This window comes from Rhinolophus ferrumequinum, chromosome 27, assembly GCF_004115265.2.
Source record: "Rhinolophus ferrumequinum isolate MPI-CBG mRhiFer1 chromosome 27, mRhiFer1_v1.p, whole genome shotgun sequence".
In the NCBI taxonomy this organism is placed as follows: domain Eukaryota; kingdom Metazoa; phylum Chordata; class Mammalia; order Chiroptera; family Rhinolophidae; genus Rhinolophus; species Rhinolophus ferrumequinum.
The window spans coordinates 13,773,444-13,798,766 of record NC_046310.1 but is presented as its reverse complement, the minus strand read 5'-3'; the positions used below and the strand labels follow the sequence as shown (position 1 = coordinate 13,798,766).

The following is a 25,323-nucleotide window of genomic DNA, read 5'->3' as shown; positions in this document are numbered from 1 at the left end:
TGCAAGACGGATGCAGAGGGCAGGGAGGAGAAGCTTTTAATACAGCAGAATCTATCTTGTCCATCGATGATGAGAAATGAACTACAGGGACCTTTTCCTCTCTGGTGGGACCAGTCACAACACACAGTGGCAGGCAAACCTGCTCCACAGTTTTGACAGCTTGGTTCTGGACATGCTTTTATCCGTTCGTAAGTGTGATGGTGGACCGTTGCGGTGTCCATGTTTGTATTTAGCAAGGAGCATGCGTACCCTGGGGCAGGGCCTCTGAATGAACAGGCATCCCTGTTTTATGTGGTCGAGGCCAGAGAGGAAATTGCTAAGCAAACTTTTGAAGAGGGTGTTTAATAGTGGTATGTTTGAAATCAGTTATTTTATATGTGAAGAGTACTGTGACGTTGTTTCATAAATCCATAAAAAAATGCCTGAGAGGTAGATGGTCTCATAATCCAAAAGAAAAGCCACAGTGGACTGAATTCTTTGTACTCCTAATAAGGTACTATGTCACATGCTATGAGAGTAGCAGAAATGAGTCCATCAAAATTGGTGACCTTCAGGGTCTGTTAATTGCGTAGAGACTATAAGACGTGGTCAGAAACATCGGCAGGATAAGCACCATCAATGGTACAGAGTGGAAATTAGGAAGTGAAATAAGCAAAAATAGCATACTACTCAGGGCAAGGTAGAATTTGTAGAAGGTAGACCTGCTCTTTCTGTGGACTTTTGTCATTTCTGAGAAGAGTCGTGCTAGCAAACAAATGACTTCTGTTTTCTGGAAAATCTCCGGGGTGGGTGGCTGTGACAGTGCCCGTCAGGTAGGAAGAAACACATTTTCATCAAGGAGTTCCCTGTGCAAATACTGTCCCGAGCTTTACTGGTCGTACTGTACTAAAGACAAAATTACTTATTCAGGTTTAGAATCACTGGTCCCAGTGGATTTAAATTTGTCTTTAAGCCTTAGAAGTGTACATCCCCCGTTTGAAGACGATGACTAGATGGGTGACATTGGATTCCCGGGAAATGGGTCTCTAGTGTCTTCTGCAGATAATACTTGGGATCGGCCTTCTGGGAGTAGGAGGCAGAGTGGAGTGCATACCTACTGTTGTGTGAACCAGACAGTCTTGCGATGGCGTTCTGTTGTTCTTAGAATCAAGTACAGATTCCTTAATGTCACGTGACCCTTAGTTCCTTCACGAGCGGACCCTTCTTGACTCTGTATTAAGTAAACACACTCTCCCTTCCATCCAGGTCCTTGCACCGTCTCTTCCCTCTTTCACCACTATGGGATATACTTTTTCCCCAAACACTTGAAACACATTTCTGGACTGTAGAATAAGTTTGGCAGAACCAAAGTTAGTGGCAGTGCTAATACAGTGACACTTATTAACAGATTTTCTTTGCACATACAGATCCAATTGTTCAAAGTGTCTCTCTGCTGAAGGCCAGAAGACATACATACATATTTTTAATGTCGCATACAATCTTACAAACTGGACCATGTTATGATATATAAACAGCTCTCAAGTGTATTTAATGCAATAATAGTAATTTATAGTATTCTTTAAATGAACAGATATTTGAGTGTCTAGAATTTTTTTCTTAGGAAGCCAATAACTGTTTTACTGCCCCAAAGGGAAACTATTCTTTGGGTAAATCAGCTTGCGTTACCTCTTTCCTCTCTTACGTAGGTACTTTCACCTGTTTGGATAGTACACATTTAGTTTTAAGTATCACATCCCAGACAAGAGCTAGGTTTGAAGGACTCCGTGATATTTCCGCATTGTCAGTGAGCCCCGCAATTACTTCTGCAAAAATTTACCCTTTTTTCATTAAAATGTGAATTTGAAGTAGTGTTGTTTAAAACTTTTCACCCATCTTTCTTGTGCATTTCGTTTTCTTGCGAATAGTGACAGTGTGATCCCTGCAGCGGCTTCCAAACAAGTGTGGCAGAAGATGGTTGCTAGGGAGATACAGCCAGATTGCCTTTCTAAAGACACCCCCCCATTGGAAAGTCCTCCCCCCATTAACATGGCTCTGTGCCCTGTGCCTTCTCCTAATGGTTCTTGGTCATAAGCCAGGGAAAGAACTTGCCTTCACCTGAATTTCTTCACTCTGGGAATTGGCTGGGACCAGGCCTCTTTTTTTGCTTTTTAAAGAGTTCCTTTTTTTTCTCCTGGAAGCTTGTGGGGTCCCCGCTTTACAGTCCATTAAAAACTTTGGGTATAGATTTTCTGGGTTATTTCTTTATAGTCTACTGAATTTGGCTATGTAGGGATCCCCTACTTACCCATCCACGTAAAGATTGCTTTTTGAGCAAGACAATTTTATTTTCCTAACTTTGGTTTAAATATGTCTTGTCTCGTATATTTCTCCTGTTCCTTTATTACAAAATGATAATACAGATTCACTCATGCTCGTATTTATTTTCTCTCCATTTACATTATTGAGATGGATTGATATATGTAAAGGTACTTTGAATACAGCTAGCACATAATATACCTTTAATGAGTTCTAAGTCACTTCAATTCTGTAAAACTCCAATATACCTAAAAAAAATGCTCAGTTACCTACTATGTGCCAAACACTGTCCTGCTGGCTATTAATAGGGAGGTGCATATGACACAGATAACTAGCTTTGAGCACCTTGAAGTCTAGTGAGACAGACAGCTGACTCTAAATAGATGATACAAAGTAGTAATTCAGCAGTCACACAACAAATTGGAAAGAAGTTAGGCTCTGCCAGTTGGTATTGGGGTTTTGTTAGGTTGGTACAAAAGTAATTGTGGTTTAAAAGGTTAATAATTGCAAAAAACTGCAATTCCTCTTGCACCAACCTAATATACTGTGTTTCCTTCTGGGCTCTTGCTGATAATGAAGTTTTCTTTTTTCTTCTCCCCCTGTTTTGTTTTGTTTTTAAATAACGGTGCATTGCTGCTGCTTTTACATCTTTTATTTCTAGAGGGTGAGTAGTAAAAGACTTAAGATGGAACGTGGAAAATGTCTCATGAAGACACTAGAATAAAATAAGCCTACAAATTGAACTGAGATACTAAAAATATCGTTTACAATATGGCAGTAAGTATTTTGTGCACAGTTTTCCTGGAAGAAAAAAAGTTACTTTGTTGAGTAACATTTATGGAGTATTAAGAATGGGAACATGACAATCCCTAAAGTTTCCTTGATTTTTATAAGTTGGGCAACATAGCTGACGGCCCTTTTGATTTTCTTTGTCTGAATATACTGATGTTGCATCTAAACAATATCCCACCATGTTTGAATGGGCATACCAAATTTATGGCCTACTTATTATGAGACAATATATTCTTTAAAGAGTAGTAAAATAAAGATACACCTATTGTTAAGGATGTAATTACATTTCAGAGACTCAAGTTAATGATTGTTTGTTTATAGAACAAGCTTATTTTTCTGTCCTTGCTGACAGCCCACCCCAATAACTTGACTTGTATGTAATTCTATTAAATAAACTTCATGTGTGGTAAACAAGCCCAGTTTATTTGGTTTTTAACGTAGTCAACAAAAGTGTTTTTAAAAACTATTTTATTATAAAATTTTATATATTTTTGAATAAAGTATCATGAATGTGCAGAGAGAAGGAGAAAGGCAAGGGCATTGGGGACCCCACGGAGAAGCAGACAGCTGTCCTGGCTTAACTAGGACAGCCCTGGTTTTCGACAAACCATCCTGAGTGGGTGTGTGTTCAGACTCGTGACCGAAGAAATGCCTTTGGTTTTGATTCCTGCTGAAAACAGCCTGATGGCAGAGGAACTTCCCCTATGCCTTCCCAGATCAGCTCTAGTGTTTGGAAAGGTTATTGGGGTCCTGGCTCTGCAGTCTTTCCAGACACCGTGGAGGCACTGCCTTTGTTCTTCATGTCTAATTCTCTCATCAGAAACTAGAGCCATTTAGAGCTCCGCTTGACAAAAACTCTTAATTTCCAGCACAGCATTTTGTTTTTCAAGTGAGAATACGTTTTATTTTCTGATTAAAAAGTCATGTGCTTAATATAAAATTTTAAGCTGTACAGAAAAGCTTACAGAAAGAAGTGAAAATACCTGAAACCCCACCACTCCAGAGGTAATCACCTTTAATATTTTCCATAGTGGAAAAGTGATAGGCATTGAGATATTATTCAACTTTGTGTTGTAAACAATTCTGAAATAAAGAACACAGCACAGCACTTTTTTCTCCCCTTGACAGCTTTATTGGGTTTTTCTTCACATACAATGCTTTTTACCCATTTAAAGTGTACAATGAGTCAGTGGTTTTTAGCATATTCACAGGGTTGTGCAGTTACCACCATCATAATTTTAGAACATTTTCATCATACGAAAAAGAAGCCCTATGCCCCTAAGCCATCATCACCACCCCCATCCTGGGTCACCACTCCCAATTCCTCCGTAGCTCCCAGCTCCTGGCAACCACTCATGTACTTTCAGTCTCTATAGATTTGCCTATTCTGGACAGTTCTTGGAAATGGAATCGTGCGATAGGCCATCTTTTGTGATTGGCTTCTTTTACTTTGCCCAATTTTTTCAAGGTTCATACAGTTGGTAGCACGTATCATGCATGACAGTTTGAAAACTAAATCATTAATAAAAAGTATACATTCATGTATCTGAGTATGCTTTCTAAGTTTCAACAGTTGACATTCTTGTTTTAACAATTGGTTTTCTTGTTTTGAAGTTGTATGAGTATGGTGTACAGTGAAAGTAATGACTAAATCTTAACTTTTATTTTTTTAAATAAAGAGATTAAAAGCAAATCTTTCTCAGATTCTTTAGTTTGAAAAAATTAAACATTTTAAAACGTCGTACATTGTGTAAAGCAGAATTGTGTAGTTGTTTTCTATGTGAAATGAAACAAAAATAGAGATGAATGCTTGACCAATTTGTGAACTTTCTGGTTTATTTTCTTAGTTCCCAGGCTGTTTTTTTGCTCAGAATTTCCCAGCCTTCATTTTTCTTCCCCACACCCAAGAGCATTACCTTAGAAACTTCATATTTTTTTGTCTCTTAATTCTATTTCTCTTACGAGTTTGGTCCACTTCGCCTAATTTTAATATTGTACTAAAACTCTTTTCTGAAGTCTTCAGACTGACTTCATATTTTTTAGAAAAATTGATATTAATTTTATATTTATGCTTATTATCTTTTCAAATTTCTTGAGGCGGCTAATAGGAAAAAAATAAAATGCTTGAAGTAGGAAATAAGAATTCCTAGTGAAGGAGGGAGAAATAATTATCTTAGTTCTGTGGGGGCTAATAGTAACTCCAATTGCGTGTTGACTACTAGAAAGTTCTAATTAGTGCAAAAGGAAGCATACCAGCTGAGCAGGCGAAGAGTTATCAGAAGGCATGTGTGTGTCTAGAAAGGCCTTGCAGAAGGAGAATATAGCACATTTGAAAAACGGAAAGACAGTGTACCTAGAGCCCAGGTGTACCTGGAGCCCAGAGAGCAACAGAGTATGAATTGGATGATATCAGCAGTGGTCACATCATGAGGAGAGAGAACTGGATTTTGATGTTAAGAGCAGTGGGAAGCCATTGAAAAGACTTTATTTACTAAGGGCAATGCTCTGATCTGGTTAAGTTATTAAACTATCACTGGCTACTGTGGGGAAGGGGAGAGGTGCCAAGGTCACGATGGACAGCTTGATTAGGTGATGCTATTGTAATAGTCTAGGATGGAGGTCTCTAACTTTTTGAGCTTATCCCCTAATAAAATGCATTTACCACCTCACCTAATACACAACTATGTTGTATATACTATATACACACTTTATGTATATGCACTAATATATATATGTATAATGTATATGCATATACATTAAACACCATCAAAGAATAGAAATGTAAAAAGGATGAGAAAAATATTTAACAGAAGTAGAAGTGTTACTATTCTGTTTCCCACCCCAATGGATGTTGAGCGTTCTGGGATATATATACATATCCCACTTTGAAAACCACTATTCTTAGCAAGACATCATGAGCATGAGCACTGGCAATGGGGTTTGGAGAGAGAAACGAGGAGGTTGCATTAATAGGACTTGGAAATGGGTTAAACAGTAGTAATAAAAGAGAAGGAAGTGGGGAAGAGGGTCCTAGATTTCTCGTTTGTGTAATGAATAGTTAGCAGCACTGGTTAGAGTTAGCATTCCAGGAATAAGCTACTCATGTTTGTTAAAGTGGCATTCTACCTGGATGTGGTGTTTTCTCTGAGCGTGTACTTCATGATGCCCTTAGGAACAAGGTGGGGGGCGGGGTGTGATTTGATCTGTGCTCAAGGAAGAAGCCGAGGAATGAATGTGGGACGCGAGCCCCTCTTGCCCTTAGTAGTGTTAGGCTAGAACAGGGTTGGTAAATTATAGGCCCCTCAACTTCTGCTTCACTCTGAGTTTCTTTAGCAGGAAGCAGAGTCAGTTTATCCCACAACTGAAAATAAATGGCTTACAAAACAGATGCCAGAGTGAGAAGCATACGGAGAATGTTGCCAGTCAAGCCTAATAATTACCAGCAATTTATCACCCGTTAGCAATCATTTTCGTATTTGCTTATAAGGGAATAAAATGAATTTATCCCCTCACATATTTAATTTTTCTTTTTCTTTTTGGTGAGGACATTTAAGATCTACCCTCTTAGCAAATTTCAATTATACGATACAGTGTTAAATCAACGGCAGTCACCGTGTTTTACATGAAATCCAAAGTTTGTACCTTTTGTACTAACTTCTCTATTTCCCCCACCCCCCAGTCTCTGGCCACCACTTTCTACTTTCTGTTTCTGAGTTTGGCTTTTTTAGATTCCACATACAAGCGATACCATGCAGTCTTTGTCTTTTTCTGTTGGTTTATTTCAGCATCGTGCTATCAAGGTCCATCTATGTTGTTGCAAATGGTAGGATTTCCTTCCTTCTCAAGACTGAATAATATTCCATATTTTGAGTATGTCTGTGTGTATGTGTGTGTGTGTGTACACTGCATCTTCTTTATCCATTCATCTGTTGACAGACACTTAGGTTGTTTCCGTATCTTGATTATTGTGAAGAATGGTGCAGTGAACATGAGGGTACAGACATTTCTTCGATACCCTGCTTTCATTTCCTTTGGACATCCCAGAAGTGGGATTGCTGGATCATGTGGCAGTTCTATCTCTAATTTTTGGAGAAACCTCCATACTATTTGCCACAGTGGCTGTACCAATTTACATTCCCTAGAACCTGTTTTTTTTGAATGCGGGTAACCATACGACTGCAGTATCTTCCTCCTGTCTGCTCTAGATACCCGAGAACAAACAAAGACACATTTGCTTGCATTTCTTCTCAAAAATGTGTATAGTAGAACTTTGTCATCGTGAGGGTGATACCTGGGGACCTTATTGATGGTCAAAAGTGTGAACATTGCTAATTTGCATGCCGATGTGGTGCAAATCAAATTAAAACCAGCTTTGAGCAAACATTATCTCATTTAATCCTTAGAAAAAATGCTGAGATGGGCACCGTCCCCATTACAAATTGCCGTGGGATTAACTGCTAATAGTGGAGAACTCTAATGTTAAAAACATGAGTGCTAAGGGTCTACTATGGTAATTATATGTATATAGCAGTAAAATAGAGTAATGCCAACCAAATCTAAACAGCCTGTCATTTTCTGCTACTAATCTACTAAACTCAAGGTTTCTGTATTTCTCTGCTCATACAAAATACCTAATGGAAAAGGATGTTAAAAGGCAGGGGGGAAGCCTAAAGAAGAGCAGTTTTACCGACTACATGAGAAATAAATGAACCACCATGACAAGGCTATTTTAAGGTCAGAGTAGCTGATAGAGATGGCCATTTTTCTTCTCCGCAAGTCTAATACTGGTGTTAAATTTTACCTTTTTTGATACACGAACTTCCTCAATTCATGCTTTTCTTCAGGGCCCATCCTAATTTCTCTCAGCCCTAAACCTATTTTAATATGGCTAACTTAAAGAGAAAGGTCCTTTCATCAGTAAAATGTAAGACATGTGGAATATCGATGCTAGGAGGATCCTAAAGCTAATTATGCTGTAATCACCGTAATGCTGAATGTACTCAAGCTGGACAAGGAATGTTCTTTTCCACGTTCCGCCCTCCTCCCCTGACTGAGTGGAAAAAAAAAGGGGGGTTAATAGCATCAATACTGAGCAGGAAGTGCTGTTAGCCATAAGCTTATGATGGAATGAATAATTTAGTATCCTGGGGAAATGCAAACTGCAGTAGAATTCAAGCAACCGGATCAGAATTTAGATCAGCATTTTGTGTAATGGTAAGAAGTAAAAGTCGGTAGAAAGAAGATGCTTAAAAATCAAGTGCAATAATGGTGAATAATAGTTTAAACTGTGACAAGATTGGGAGTCTTTTTGAGTTGAAAATATTTTGTCTTATGCAGTAACAATGGTTTATTGTCAGATGACTTTTTGCCAAAATGATTGGTCATGGACCGTGGCAGTTTCTTTGCTGTCAGAGAAGAGATAATTTCCCAGGTTTTTCTTGTAAGTTTTTATATTTGCCTTCTCCCCCTCACCCCTTTAAATATGAGTTAAAGGAACTGAAGGTTAAAAGTTTATTTAATAAACACTTTGTGGAAGTCATTGAAAAACATTGGTAAGACAGAGTTTTTTAAAGTTTAATCTTAAAATATAATTGTTGAAAATTTTCTAACTTGTTTATCTTCTTTGGAATGATCTAATTCGCTTGGTAGACATTTTATATGTATGCCAGTGGTCTTTTTTATGTTATTACTGTAGATATTGTGCATGCGGCTTTAATAATGGATGTGTGGTTGGAAGTACTTAGCGAAGGTGACATTTATCAATCGTACCGTGTTTGTGTTTGGAAATATATGCTGAATATAATATTTTCAAAACAAGATTTATACTTTATTGGATTATATTAAATCTAATTTCTAAAAGTAATAAAAAATTCTCTTGATTATTTCAGATTTCTTACCTTTTTCAGATGTGCATTCTTTAACTACAAATTGGTTTGGTTCTGATTCTATGCAAACTTTTTTAGTGAGCATAAATTGTACTATGTAAAGAAGACAGTTTTAGGGGAAATCAAAATTACTGTCCTGTTTGCCTTTATGTAGTCTTTAAGTAAATATATTTTTAACTGTTCATTGTTTCTGATTAATACTAATGGAGAAAGAAAATCTTTCCCATGCTGAAAGAACTTCTTTAGGATTTTATAGAAAATTATTCATGTAAAGTTTTGAATGTCACTAACGTAGTACTAAAAATATATATATATAATTTTTTTCCACCCCAATTTTGAGTGTCACCTTGATTTTATAAAAGCCCTTTCTCTTTTCATAAATTATTACCTTTTCGTTGAGTTTTGTGTCTTAAAAAGAATTTACTTCATTAATGCTTAAATAAATTTTAATGTAGATAGCCTAAATATTGAATGGCTATTTGATGTGGCCACACATTTTAATAGATAATTTGTCAAATATGTGTACATATATACATGTTGAGGAAAAAAGCTAAAATGTGGCTTGGTAAAAAATAACTAGTTTTGATGTTTTTCAAAGTGCAAAGCACATGAAGATACTCGTGTTTTACACCAATAAATGCAAAACACTTTCATTGCTGTAGGCTGTTTAAAATGGCTTTGGTCTTTTTCAACTAGTAGAGATGAGTTTATCCGCGTTACATTAATCTCAAACATTTCCCCTCAATTTTTTTTTCAGCTGCAAATTCTCCTAAGTGAGCAGTACTAAAAGGGTAGATATGAAATGAACTCGAAATAAATGGCTGTGGATCTTGACTTCCTGTACCTCAGCTTCATTTACTTTTACAAATATAATTGTAAAATGTAAATTGATTGTATAACTCAGGAAATAAGTAAGCTATAAGGGCATCATCCTTGGGTCTGTGGCTTATAGGGTTTTTCCACAAATAAATTACACATAAGATTTCTTTAACTCTAATGGTAAAGAGGATACGTTTTTATTAAATTACAGCGCTTCCAATATGAGGATCTAGATAGGAAGTCTGTATAAATCCATTTTGACCCTTTCAAAGCACCTTTTAGTATATGTGAAGTTCTTCAGATGGCCCCATTGTCCTTTGAAGCTTCTAACACCAAGGTGTCTGTTGCAGCCCAGAGCAAGCTTACTGCCACGCAGGACAACACTAATTTGCGATGTATTTTCTGTGGTAAGCAATATTATGTTTACATTCCTTTTTCAAGCTGTGGTACATACTACTTGCACATCTCCATAACTTTTGTTTCCTTAGGCCCTTAGTCTGGTTTGTGGTATTTGGGATAGATAGCAAGCAACTGTTTTATGTTGTGATATTTGTTGTGATGCATGTAGGGGATTTAGTCAGCTTTTGAGTTGGCTTCTCAGTGAGGATTTCATTAGAATTAGGATCCTAAAAATGAATTCTTGTTCACTTCTTCCAACACGACAAAAAGAGGTTTTTTGTTTGTTCATTTTTGTTTTTAACTGTTTTGAGAGCAGTCTTTTAATTTGGAATTTAAGAGAAGGAAAAAATCATACCCATCTGTGTCTTATTGGAAGGGAGCTTTTGCTTAACTTGAATTAATTTTTAGTGTACACGTTGCCCGGCAGGTGTTAGCTTTGACAGGTTTATCTTCTGATCAAAAGCCTCCTTTGTTCAGTAGTTTAGATAGCTGTGGCTTAGAAGTGAATTTAGGCTTATAAAGTGTTTTCTTTTCACTCATTCTCATATACACACGTATATTTATTGTTTGCATGAACAAACCAGGTATGTCACTTAGCCACCCCAAATTGCAATTAATCATATATATGCATATCCTTATCCTTACACAAGGGTATATCTATATATGTGTGTGTGCACGTCCTTGTTTGTATTCTTTTTATGCTCATTGGATTCTAAAACTTTGTTTTGAAAACCCAAGTTCAGAAAGTGACTTTTAAAAGCGGTTTTCTTTCTTCCTTCCTTCCTTCCTTCCTTCCTTCCTTCCTTCCTTCCTTCCTTCCTTCCTTCCTTTCTTTTTCTTTCTTTTCTTTTCTTTTCTTTTCTTTTTTCTTTTCTTTTCTTTTCTTTTCTTTCTTTTCTTTTCTTTTCTTTTCTTTCTTTTCTTTGTTTCTTCCTTTCTTTTTTCCCTCCCTCCTTCCTTCCTTCCTTCCTTCCTTCCTTCCTTCCTTCCTTCCTTCCTTCCCACCTTCCCTCCTTCCTTCCTTTCTTTCGTTTGTTTTTTGACTCATACATATACCTTTGTGGACTCCTGTATACCTTGACTGGCCAGATTTTCAATGAGAGATAAAATTATAAAATGATATACTGCTAAAATTTTTATATAAACAGTTCAGCTCTGTTTATATAAACAGAGTATGTGTATGTACTTTATCCATGTGAATCAGAGTTTTTGATGTGATTCTTCAGAATTACCGATACTGTTTCTTTACCTATAAAGAAAATTATTCTAAAATTTATGTACTTGTTGGTTTAGGCAAAGAAGCATGTGTTATAAATTTGCAAAAATGAAAATTCTAGTGTATTTCTTGGGATAGTTTTAAGATTGCTCCAGGTGACGCAGTTACGGCAATGAGCCTATTGTTTGGCTTTTTATAAACGCCCTCTCCTTCCCAGATTCCCAGATCACTGCAGATTAAATGTTTCATTAGTAACTTTTAATTCTGATTTTTCTGCGTCCTCCTGGGGGTTCTTCTAGGCCCTCTTTTGACTTAGGCATGACTGGTTATGCCTATTCATGTCATTAGGACTCTAGTTCATTTTGAAAACCGACTTGATGTTCAATACTTGCTACTTAATATGTTGAGTTTCATATGCAGAATAATCGATACAGTTTATCCAGTTTCAGAGGAAGGGTTGATTTGGCCTTAATAAAAGTAAATTTTTTTAAGTTGTAAAATTATGTGTTAAAAAGCAGATTTCCCCCCATTATTTATTACCTTGAATTGTACAAACAATAAACCACATTGCTAAGTTTAAATTTGATTGTATTGTGTATAATAACACCTATTTGTCTTTTGGTGCTGTGCTTTTAAATAGTCTGTGGCTATATTTGTGAAAATGAAAATGTTACAGTAAGTGAAATGTGCTTTAGCCAAAGCTCAGTATTAAAGTCAAGATTGAATTGCCATTCATTCCTGGTTCAGAGAGATATTCTATTCTGATTTCCATCATTTACAGGCTACCATGTCATTGACATGGACACATTTTCTTTATTAGAAACTGTATGTCACATACTATGCTATATGAATTCTGGCCAGGACAAATTCAAGATCAACCATTGTCTTTGCCTGTGGAAAGAAAACGGAGAAAACTAACCAAAGTAGCCCTCAAATAGCTATTGTTCTTTATGATAAAATAGTAGGAGCAAAGCAAGTTTACTTGTGTCTTCTCTTTTTTTCCAAAAGAGAACTGTTAACCACCACGTGATGCTCATAAAATATTATCATTTGCCCATTGGTATGGGAAGGACCTTTTTTGCATTCTTTGAGAACACAGATACTCATTTAGGACTATGACCTATGTGAAGTAAGCGTTAAGAGTCCAGAAAAATTTGGTGGCAGCTGACAGCTTTGCCTCATCTTCGTTGCTGCTTCCCATTGTGTGTATAGTGCCTTTGGTATGATTTACCAAGTGTGTGACCCAGCAGGATGTTTGACAAGAAGGAAAAATGTAATCGTGTACCTGAAATTCATAATTGATCTAGAACTTTTTAAATGAGTGCTTACAGTATATTTATATTATATTTTAAATGCACATGAATTTCAGTGTGCTCATTATTGTGACTTGATGATGTTAGGAAGAAGAAACAAGCAAAGCAACCAGATTAAATAGAGATGTGAGAAAATGCTGAGGGAAAGGCTTCTCCTCTCCTGTTCCCTGTTTAAAAAATGTCTAAGGAAAGACAAATAGCACATTATCACAAAGAACCATGTAGAAAATAATTTTAAGAGTTGCTCTTGCATCAAAATCTCCCCCATTTTAAAAGGATCTTCCTTGAAATGTTTCTTTACTTCTCAGGTACATGAATAAACTAGTAAAATATTTTTATAATTAGTGATGTCAGCCAGAAAATATTACCCACAGTTTTAAACCAAGTTTGCTGAATAAGCTTTTAACTTAAAAAAAATCCAAAACAGTTTCTGTAAATTATTAAAAGATAATTTTTTTCTCATTTAGGTTTTTTTGTGAGTTATACCAACTTTTGTTAGTTTAAAAAACAGAACTGTCTAATAAAATCAGTAGCATTGAGTTGAAATTTTGACATCTTTTTCTTGAATTTATATATTTGAATTAAAACTTATATCAATAGATTTTAATTGGTGAATTTAATCTATTAATATTAAATAGTTAAACCAAAATGGTCTTGTGAGTTGCCTATGCTAAATGCTCACATTTAATATTTTTGGATATATAAAATATTTGGCCCAATAATTTATATTTCCTCAAATTTACCCTCCCACCCTATATGTACCCCTTCTGCCAACAGAGACGAGACATCTTTTCCCTGCGAAGTATTAAATACTCGTCTATGGCTTAAAATGATAATATTTTTACATCGTTATGTTAATTTTCAAAAGAGAAAGAATTCCAGTCTGTTCACTAGACAAGTTATATATTTTCATTAATGCAAACATTTAAGTGTGTATTTAAAGATTTTAAATTTTTTTGTTACTGATTATGTGGGATTAATAAATTTTTATGTTTCCTTTATGTGGTTCTCAAAATAGCCGACTCTTAGGAAATTTAATGAAATCTATCACTGCAGTTGTCATCTAATTTGTCTTTAGATGACAAATTAAATGATTAATGTAAAAATATGTATAAAGAGATGAGGAAAGAAATTAGTAGGTAAGTTCAGATCAAATTACTTGTTTTTCTTCACTTGGGGTGTACCCAGTACTGTGCTACATTCTTCTAGTTGTGAAGCCTACTCTACTAGCATGAAATACTTTGTGCTTTTAATTCATAGATTACAAGACTTTGCTTTAGAAGTATTAACTTTTTTATACTAGTAGTCTACAAAACACTTTTAAAATATCTGCTAGGGACATTTGCTGGCACACCAGAATTCACAAATACGTATAGCATATCATTACTCATATATTTCTCTCTAAGAGTGGAAAATAACAACTATTTCTTTATTCTCGTTTATTGGATTAAATTTTAAGACTGTTCTATTGTAACGCTAGGCATTCATTGTATGTTAGGTCCAGTATTTATTTATCTCATTTTGTGACACATTTAATTTTTATATCTAGTGACATTAAATGTCCCATAATTTAGTGGCATTCTTTATAAGATGCTAAAAATGGCTCTACCTTGTACGTGATATGTGGGAATGGATGATCATTAGTTTCTCATGACAGAACCATGTTGGTTTGAATGCAAGTTTTTTTTTTGTTTGTTTGTTTTTGTTTTACCCCAAATGAAAAGTTACTAAGCCTCTGTGACATTAAAAATTCAGCTCAGTAGGTTAATTATATATGGAAGTTGAGCAAATGTTTGTTTTCACCAGTGCTGGAAATGCCAGGCCATGAAATAAGAATGGCAGCTTAAATTTAAGGGGCAAATTTGATAAATGCATTAGCATACATCAGTCTAGTAATAAGGTTCTCATGCTCTCTCTCTCTCCTGTTTTTCATTTCCAGTGTTCTATTTAGGTGAGTTTTTGAATTCTGATTTTTCATTTAAGTTTGCCCTTTCCACTTCATGAATAAGTACCCCAAAGAGAATGTCTCATTGTCTTAGAAAATGTCAAGCTTAGGTGTCTCTCCAGGTGCTCATTGAACACTTGTTTTACTCAAGCTCTTCATATATAAATATTTATTTTTCCTTTATTGTTGATGTTTTCCATTTGTTTGAAGTAAGCCTTTGGAGGTGGTGACTGGTATTACATTGCAGTCTTTCATTTGCTCTGTGTTACGTAAAGCTTATATTTTATTTTGCTAACCAAAAAGAAGATGCATTTGTAAATATGTGATGGTTTTATGTTAGTCTCATGATTTTCTCTCTATCTAGCTAAATATCAAGATAATCTTCACCTATACTGTTTTCTTCCCCTTTTAGGGCCAACATTGCCTAGACAAAATTCACAACTACCTGCCCAAGTTCAAAATGGCCCATCACAAGAAGAATTGGAAATTCAACGAAGGTACATTTACAGGTTATTGTTTGTACTCTTTCATTCTACTGCAGAAACTGTGAACATCCTAATACTGAAAGCAGATTCTGTCTCATCAACCATTTGAAAGTCAGAACTATTATTGTTATATTATTATCTTTTGTAATCACCATTAATAAGTGAGCAAATTCTTGTTATGCTGGACAAAACATGTTATAAAATTTCGTAGCTTTTTTTTTTGTAAAAATAATTCTCATGTAAGTTTAAAATAGTGTAACTATACTTAACAGCGTACAAAATGTCTTTATACCTCCAGGAGTCTTATTTTCATAATAGTTATAAATTAATCTGTGATCATTACAGCTTTCATATGACGTAACTAGAAAATTGAAACAGTGTTGGCCGTTTGTGTAAGGCACTGATCTTGAGATACTACTATTGAGTTTAGTAATGGAATACAAAATCATTGTTTATGACCAAACTGCTGGTTGAATGCAATCAATAACATCATTATTTCAGTGCAGTTTAGAAACATATTTGAAATTTTAATACATCCTCATGTAGGGGTGGGTAGTTTTTCTGAATTAGCAGAGTCTCTGAATTACCAGCTACTTTGTAACAAAATAGTTTTATAAAATTCAGGTACATTTGGTAACTAAAATTGAGCTAGTCATACCAGGTGTCCCATTTTAAATGAAAACATTTTAGAGATGTTTTAGAGCTATGGCTAGTAGGTCACCCCTGTTTTGTTCTGGAGACTTGATAACTGTTGTATAGATGGATTTTTCCAGTTGAGCAGCATGTGCTCCATGACAAGCTACTAGTATTTTCTTGTGACTTTCGATTTGGATCTCACACTTGAAACATTCTTCGTATTCTCTATGTTGTCTTAATACATGTGTCATGTTCCCCTGACAGTCAAAGGGATTTCTCGCCATGGATCCGTGGTGTAGAACTGCGTACTTAGCTCTTGAGGAACGCCCTCCAGGATCTGCCCCAATTTTTCTTCTTCCCACAGCTTGTATATTCAGTTAGATCACTCCTGAAATAGCCTCCAAATTTGGTGAAAATCTAACTCTTTTGAGGGATGCTGTAATTCGCAGATTTTATAAATAAAATTAAGTTTCTGTATAAATAAGGGAAGCTTTGAGAATATAATAATTTCAGTTCCATATTGAGAGGTTCTTTTTTTTAATTTTATTGGGGAATATAGGGGAACAGTGTGTTTCTCCAGGGCCCATCAGCACCAAATTGTTGTCCTTCAGTCTAGTTGTGGAGGGCGCAGCTCAGCTCCAAGTCCAGTCACCATTTTCAGTCTTCAGTGGCAGGGGCCACAGCCCACCATCCCAGGCTTGAACCTAGCTGTGCTCACCTGGACTTCAGGTTTTTCTGTTTGTATCTAAGTAGAAAACTGAAGGGTTTGAAAATTGGAGATGTTGTTTATATTGCTTACTTGTTTAGTCGAAGGCTAACTCAGTCATTTTGAACAGTGAAATCTAAATTTCTAAAAAATTGGTATGGATTTTTAAATTATTTTATGTCCACAGTCATGCATAGGTTATTGTTGTCATTTAGATAAACCTTCCAAACCATTTTCTTTCTCTCTCAATATTAATTTCATCTCTATTCCTTCTCTTTACTCTTCATCCATTTCCCTTTTAATCTCATGAAATTTGCTTTGTGTACCCACCAATCTACTGGATGTGCTGCTTCCATTATTGACTGACTTCTAGTTTAAATTTCTTCTCTTAGTCCACTTCTACCATTCTTTCTTCCTTTCGATACTCTAGTGTCTTCTTTTTGCAAATTCTTCTCCTTTTCTATCCTTTTCTGTACCTCTTTATGTATACAGACGGTGCCAAAAAATTGTATACACATTTTAAGAAAGGAAAAAACTATCAAAATTGTAATACTTGATGCATACTGATAACAAAAGATGAATACTAGTCATGTGTATACATTTTTTTGGCACCCCTGCTATATAAGACTTGGCACTTAGCTATCTTTTTTCTTTCTGTACACAGTATGCCCTTTGAAAAATTGATGATTTGCTTGCCTATTGTAGTTTTAACTCTTTTATGCTGATGGCTTCCAAATCTATAGCCCCCATTCACTGATCATCCATGTGAGGTCCAGACCCACATTTCTAACTAAATGGAGTAGTCTCATGGATCCTGTGGGAATTAGGTGAAAGCAGGGGACGTCTCCTCTTCCATCAGGCCCCCCAACCCTTTAGATAACATGTGGGTGTTTGTGCAACTACACACTTGCATTTATGTACAAAAACCTGCATACCATTTCAGAGGGTCACACACCGTCTGACTTCCAACAGCAGAACCCCAATGAGAATTTCTATCATAGAGCTCATCCATTTGGATATCCGTCTGACACCTCAGTTTAAACCCTGATTTAAGAATGATTTTGTTCTTCATGTACATTCCTTCTTCTCTTTACTATTTCCTCCAAAGTTTCAGCTTAGAAAGTCTGTAATTATCTTCAGTCACCATCTCTATTCAAGTATACTTTGTTATTTCTTTCTCTAAAAGCCTGTTAGATTTACTCTTCTGACATTCTCATTACTAATAGCTTTCTCCAGTATTTATTGTCTGATGTGCTGCTTTAGTTTTCCATGTGATTTTTCTGTCTTTAACCTAAGTCCCTTTCAGTTATTACTACTTTATTACTGCCAGGTTAATTTTTCTTAAACATTTTTGCACACGGCAAAGAAAATTTCAAACAATGTAAAGGGCCTAAAATGGGGAGAGTAATCTATTAATACGTGATTGTGCCCTTCCCATCATATTAATTTCTGAAATTAAGTACTCTTTTAGTACTTTTGATGACATCCTCATAATACTGAATAATATGTTTATATTTCTATTTTTTGATGAGTCAAGTTATAGACACTAGCTATTGATGCTCCACCATGAAAAATGAAGAACTCTTCACTTCCTTTGCCAATCATCAGTAATTAACTATTTTTAGTACCGCTGTTGGTTTCTTTTTCAAATTGAACCTCTGTCTTAACTTTAGACAATATCTCTTAAGTCCTCACTCTGTAAGAGGAGTTGAGTAGTTTTACACACTTCTTTATTCTTTTATCTTCCATTCTGCCACGTGGCTTTAGCAGATAAATCATTTTTCAAGTTTATACATTTGCAGTCTTTCTGTAACTGTCATTAATCTTTGTCTTCATGTTTGTAGGTGATCTACCGCCCCTCTCCTGAATCCTTTCAAACCTCTTATTAACCAGGGTTCATATAAACAGATGTATTACAGGAACTAGAAGAAAACCTAAAAATATGCTATAACAGCTTCAGAGAACTAAGAGAATATATTTCATTCATAAAGGAAAAATTTGTAGTTACTTGAGAGTATAAGAAAATGTACTTAGAAATTAAAAAAAAAGCAGCATTAATAATAGTAGGTTTGAGAAATAAGATTGAGGTAATTGCCCTGAAAGTAGTTGTAAACGATAGAGATAGTATATGAGAAAGAAAAAATCAGATCAGGAAGTCCAACATCCCAAATAATAGGAGTTTCTAAGAGGAAAAAGAACAAAAGTGTAAGGAAACGCAACTTGCAAATAAATAACAAAGTATTTCCTGGCACTCAGTGACTTGATTGTGCCGGTCAGAGGTCTGCAAACTTTTTCTGCAAAGGGACAGTAGGAAACAGTTTAGACCTGTGGGCCTGAAGTTTAACTCTTCCTTTGTAATTTGCTGTGGGCCCGAAGTCTCACTCTTCCTTTGTAATTTGCTGTAGATGATATGTACGTGATTGGGCGTGGCCAAACTTGGCCTGGGACTATAGTTTCCCAGGCCCCCTGGTCTAGATTGAAAAAGCTCACCAAATATCCAGCCCAATAAGTAGGAAAGACAAACAAACAAACGAAACCCACCACCAAGGCGTATCACTGTGCCGTTTTAGAGTACCGGAATAAAGAGAAGATTTTAAGAGCTTGGGGTGTGGGAGGGGCCTTCAAATTCCTGAGGGATTATTTCCAATTTACACTTCCAACCTAAAACTTCCTCCCCTGCACAACTTCTAGGAAGCTACTGGAAGGCGTATTCTATTAAAATGAGAGAGTACACCAAGAATGATGAAATCCTGAGAGGAGCCAGGAAACAAAGGATCTGCCTTAGGAAAGAGACGAGTGAATCCCGAATGGGGCAGAAGGCCTAAGGGCGTCAGAGAGGGGTATTTCTGGGGCAAGGAAAAACAAAATAAGCAAACAGAACAATAGATCCCATGATACGTTCGGCTATATTGAAAGGGTTTACAGTTCTGATAGAGGGTTTAGGTTGAAATAGCAATAGGGATATAGAAAAAGAAGCAGATGTGTAAAAAAAAAAAAAACACCAGAGTATTTAAAATTACCAGAGTAACAGCAGAGTAACAAGGAAACTATTCTGAAAAGTAAATATGGTCTGCCATGAATTTCTAAGTGAATGTTGCTGATGCATCCCAAGTGCTGTTAGGATTTAGTGGGGAGATGAGGAAGAAAAGGTCCGAGGGGCTAAAGGGTGTCGGGAATTAAATCATTTGTGTAGTCGAAAGTCAGTAGTTAATGTCTAAATCTGAAAAACTAACAAGTATTACTTCTGAACAAATGACTGTGTTTAGAAACGTGAGATAAATACCAAAGTGTGGAAATTAGTTTCTTCTGGGGCGAGAGTCAGAAGTGGTGAGGGTTGGGAAGAGGATTACTGTTTTGTTATAAGCTTTGTAATAGAATTCAACTTTTTAAGCTATGTTATATTTTATAAGTTTATGTATTTTTTTTTTTATGTTTAACAAGGGTGAAATTGAGTTGAAATGAATGTTTCCTTTAGAGTAGTCCACTACTTTTACTATAGTAGCATGAGGATCATATAGGTTGGTGTTCTGTGTATCACTTGTTCATATCAGTTTTTGATTTGGCTCCCTTGGCTGACTGATGAAAAAACATATTCTGAGGAACATGAGTCATTCCTGTGTTAGTCTCAACATAGAACTTACTTTAGTTACTATCTATAAATAGCTTGCACATCACCAGCCCTACCTGAAAGTTATAAAAGGGGAGTAGTCATCCCCCCATAGAAGCGGGGAGTTGGAGCGATGAAAGTGTACAGACCTCCAAGTAGCCTTCATAGGCACGATGGACCAAACCTTGACCGCCTTCTCTTGTGAGTATTGCCCCTTGTCTCAGGAGCTTGCTACTGTTACAACTTAATGCTCTTGTTTAGTTTGATCCATTTTCATTTGTTTACTAATAGAGAAGTTCATGTCATGCCCACGTTGCATGATCAAAACATGTTTATGTAGTTTTCTTTTCTGACAAATATCGGTAATGTCAGAGTGGTACTGAATGTTATCAACCCAGAACATTCTTCTTAGTCTGCCCTTCTCCTTCATTATGTCAAAATTTAAATCCCTCCTTATTACCCTAACACTTCCTTACAGGTAAGGCTGAATGAAATGTATTTTTAACTTGTGTTATTTATATTTTGCTTGCTTTAAAAAAAGATAAGCCTTTGTGTCAACATAAACTAAATATGTGTTTGTGTATATAACAAAACTGTTAATCTCATTGGAAAGTGCTTTGTACGTCTCTTGGGAACAGTTCTTTTGGGGAGAAAGATATTTTGGTGGGGGGGAATTTCTGATATTATTTTTTAGGTGTTTTGGTGGCTTTAATATTAGTCATTTGCACTATAATTGTTTCTGAGAAAATACACATTTTAGAAATTATTTTAAAATGCATATCCTAACTTCAAAGGAAAATGAGTCTGCCCATATTTTTCTACAGTTTAGAATTAGAGCCCTTGTACTTTGAAAAAGTCTTTGGATGATTCTGTTATTGTGTGAAGAGAACAGTCAGTTATAGATAAATCTCTAGGAAGAGGGGTCCCATGCATTTCCATCCTCATGTGAGTCGGTGGTGATATTTCTAAGAAAAGCAGAATTTATAAATTTGGAAAGTGTCCCCATAAAAATTTATACAAAGTCCTGCTTTAGAGGACATGAAAGACAGAAGATTTATATACCATCCAGTTTAGGTGGGAATTATTCATGCCACTAAGGATTTGTAAGCCTAAAATTTTCTGTTTGACACACTACTTTGGGAAATCTAGTTAGATGTGCCTCTTTTCAGTGAGCAGGCTAAAAATTAGCTAGGACTTTTTAACACTTTCCTTTCTTACCTTCAATTTAAGAAAAGATTCAGTTAGCAAAATCTCCTGCAGCTGTATGAGTTGCTTATGTCAATCATCTATCAATGAACTTGGGAAATCTCTCTGGCATCGTGCTTTTTTCCTACATCAGTAGATACTCTTTATCTTTTATGGACTGAAAACCCTAGAATATTAGGACATATGGAACCATCTTAAGTCAGGAGTTTTAAATGCCACCATTCAGTAATTCTTCAGATTCACTTTATACACTTCACCTGTGGTTTTTATTCTTTGTGTTAAAAGCATTGTGTTGCTTAGAAAAGCAGCCATTAACTGGGGGGTGAAAAAACCTAAAAACTTGAATGAAAGATGGAATGTACTCTTAGAATACTACTCTGTTGTTCAACTCGGAGCAGTATTTACATTATCATATTAATCACATAAACACTGAATATTGATTTAATCAGTAGAATTCCGTATTCTCCCGTGACTACAGAGGGTGTCAAAAAATGTATACAAATTTTAAGAAAGAAAATAACTGTATTAAAATTGTAACGCTCAATATATACTGATAACAAAAGATGAATACAAGTCATGTGTATACATTTTTATGACACACCTGGCATATTGGGATAAGTGTGTGTGTGGGGGTGAGGGAGCTGCAAGAGACATCTCATTAGAAAGTCAGTAGATACTCTCTAAAGTTAAAAAATAAGAAAAGTTCAAAAAAGCTGACAGTAATTGTCATGTCGATGTCCGAGTGGGTGGTGTCCACGGCGGGTAAGGTGTCTGCGACTCTGAGAACTCAAAGAAGATGCATGGAGTCGATGCAGAGCAGATACCGTGTTTCCCCGAAAATAAGACCTAGCCAGACAATCAGCTGTAACGCGTCTTTTGGAGCAAAATTAATATAAGATACGGTCTTATATTAAAGTAAAATAAGACTGGGTATTATATTATACTATATTATACCCAGTCTTATATAATTATATATAATATTATATAAAATAAATATATAATATGAGGATATTGTCATTCCTCAGAAACTAGTGGTTTATCAGAAAGCATAGTGAAGTCAGTGCTGTACCCTAAAAATCTGATTTTATTACTTAGCAGTGAGTGTCCTAAACAACTGCTGCTCGTAATAAGCACTACCACAGATTTCTCCTGGTTTTGTCTTGCAGTTATTAGGTTGGTGCGAAAGTAATTGCGGTTTTTGCAGTTATTTTTAACCTTTTAAACCGCAATTACTTTTGCATCAACTTAATATTAAGTATGGTGATGTCCAGAGAGCGGCTTTGTGTTTTTTATGAGAGAGAGAAGAGGGATTAATTTACTCGTCAAGTGGGCTTTTCCTTTTGTTTCATACTCAGTTTAGAAAACATGAAGGGGGGAGATTTCTGGAAAGGTCTTACTGGTTCATTTATGCTGCTGGGAGGAACAAAGGAGGAGCGCATACACGTTCTGTCATTTAGTTCTACGTGTAATCAAGAACCCAGCCAGTTTATTAGCCAGTCCAGGGAAAGTCCCAATTCGAAATGTCTAAATAACTGTTATTATAGCTGACATTTATTGAGTGTTCCTATGTTACCAGTACTTTTTAAAGGGACTTTAAAGCATTATCTCATTTAGTCTTTCCTTTTGAAATATGTGTAAGATGAGGATAACGTTTTTTGGAAGGAGGGGAGTTAACTTTTATAGCAAGATTATCATTTAGGTCCAGGTGGGTGGGAACATTTTCTTGCTCTTGTACATATGTGTATGGAAGATAATAAGCAAACTGTGTTTTAAAGCCAGATACAATGGGCCTCTGTAGGCTTTAATATAATCAATCACAAAGATATTCCATAGTCAGCATTTGATGTCTAGAGTTAAAGATTTTTAAAAATTAATTATTTTTAATGAGGTAACATTGGTTAATAACATTACATAAGTTTCAGGGGTACCATATTATAAATCGGTATCTGTATATACTGTAGCATGCTCACCACCGAAAGTCTGGATTCCATCCATCACCATACATTTGACTCCCATTACCCATTTTGCCCTGTCCTGCCTCCCTCTGGTAAACTACCAGTCTTAGGTGGACCTTGAGGGTATTATGCTAAGTGAAATAAGTCAGAAAAGGACAGAAACCGTTTGATTTCATTCATGTGGACTATAAAACAAAAAAAGAAACATGAACAAACAAAAACAAACTCATAGAGACAAAGATTTTTTTAATTGAATTGAATAAATACTGAGATATTCCATAAATTTTTAGATATGTAGATTAAAAACTATGACTGTTTTTCTAGGTGATCTTCAAATTTAATAAAATATTAATAGGATTGAGAAGATAGGTCTTGGCAGAAAGGGTACATTTAACCAAGTGATTCTGAAATTTATCTAGAAGAAGCTAAAGGAGAATCGTTTAGAAAAACTCAAAAAGAAGAAGGGTGGCTGCACCCTATTAGATGTTAAAGTATATATCAGATATCAAAGTATCAAGGTACTGGTGTCATACTAGGCAAACAGATCTATGAACCAAAACATTCTGGAAGTTCAGAAACAGTCAACACATATGAAGGTGACATCTTAAATCAGGGCTACCAACTATTCAGTAACGTGTGTGTCATAGAGCACCACTCCACATCTCAAACCCAGGATGAATTGCATATGAACTAAGGATTACATTGTAAAAATTAAAAGTATCAAAAGAAAGTGTTGGTAATTATATAATCTTATTATGGCAAAGGGTTGCCTGAGAAAGGTCTCCAAGGCAGGTCACACAAAAGAGTCATATTACTAGATTTTCTACATAAAAATTAAAAGCCATATTACCAAACAAAACATATCTTTTCACTAGAAAAGCTGTGTGTCAGTCGTGATCCTTAAGATTTAGAGGGAGAGGGGTTGGAGGATGGGTGAGAAAGGTGAAGTACAAATTAGTAGTCACAAACTAGTCACGGGGATGTGCACTACAGTATGGGGAATATAGTTAATAATGTACAGACTATGTAGGGTGTCAGATGGGTACTGGACTTACCTGGGGATCACTTCATAGATTATATAACTGTGTAACCACTGCACTGTACACCTGCAACTAATCTAAAATAATACTGAATGTCAACTATAATTAGAGGGTACCCAAAAAAGGAACACATATTTTAAGAAAGGAAAATTAAAATTGTATTAAATTAGAAAAATTAAAACTGTATTGAAATTGTAATACTCAATGTATACCGATAAAAGATGAGTACAAGTCATGTGTATACATTGTTTGGGGGGGGTGTGTGTGTGTGTGTGTGTGTGTGTGTGTGTGTGTGTGTGTGTGTGTGTGTGTGTGTATTAGTCACAGGATGTAAAACACAGCACAGAATATAGTCAATGGTATTGTAACAGTTATATACGATGTCAGAGGGGTAGTATACTTGGGTTTATCACTTTGTGAGGGGTTTAAGTGTCTAATCATTATGTTGTTTTGTACACCTGAAACTAATCATAAAAATAAAAGATGTAGTTAGAAAAGGGTTCAAAGAGTAAATGAAGGTAAATGTTTATTGCAATATTAGTAACAGTATTAGGCTAACATATCCTACCATTGGCTTAAACTATGCTTAAACTATGGACAAGAAACCAATAGAATACTACGAATTCACGTAAAATAAAGACGTAAAACTATACTTAGTGCCTTCGAATACCTTTTACACTGTATTAAATGGGAGAGAAGAAAACAGATTTCAGAGTGGTAGGGAAATATCATTCTATTTTATTTGGTTTTTAAAGTTTATATGCATATTTTTACGTAAGGAAAAGTCTGGAAGTTTGAATGCCAGAATGTTTATTGTAGTTACCTTTGGATACGAGACTTCAAATAATAGAAAGTTGATTTCTTCTCAACTGTGGTTTTATTTATTTATTTTTTCATTCAGGAAGCTTTTATTGAGCTATTCCTGTGGCTCCCCCCTTCCCCCGTCCCCTTTTGTGTTTTTTAGAATGACAATGTATTACTTGTACTATGAAGATTTGGTGTCGCGTTTTAGTGAGGAAATTAC

At 35.6% G+C, this 25,323-nt stretch overlaps 1 protein-coding gene across 12 annotated transcripts in view; it reads left to right on the top strand.

Moving 5' to 3' along the window:
* ENAH (ENAH actin regulator) overlaps positions 1-25,323 on the top strand; it is a 109,917-nt gene that overhangs the window by 62,384 nt on the left and 22,210 nt on the right. For 4 of the 12 annotated variants that reach the window (XM_033099492.1, XM_033099491.1, XM_033099489.1 and 1 more), the window contains exon 4: positions 15,077-15,161. In XM_033099492.1, the coding sequence (XP_032955383.1) occupies positions 15,077-15,161 (85 nt within the window). Of the gene's footprint in view, positions 1-8,296; positions 8,528-10,141; positions 10,199-14,658; positions 14,671-15,076; positions 15,162-25,323 lie in introns of those variants that run through there. The other 8 variants (XM_033099490.1, XM_033099488.1, XM_033099485.1 and 5 more) reach the window with 6 other exon arrangements.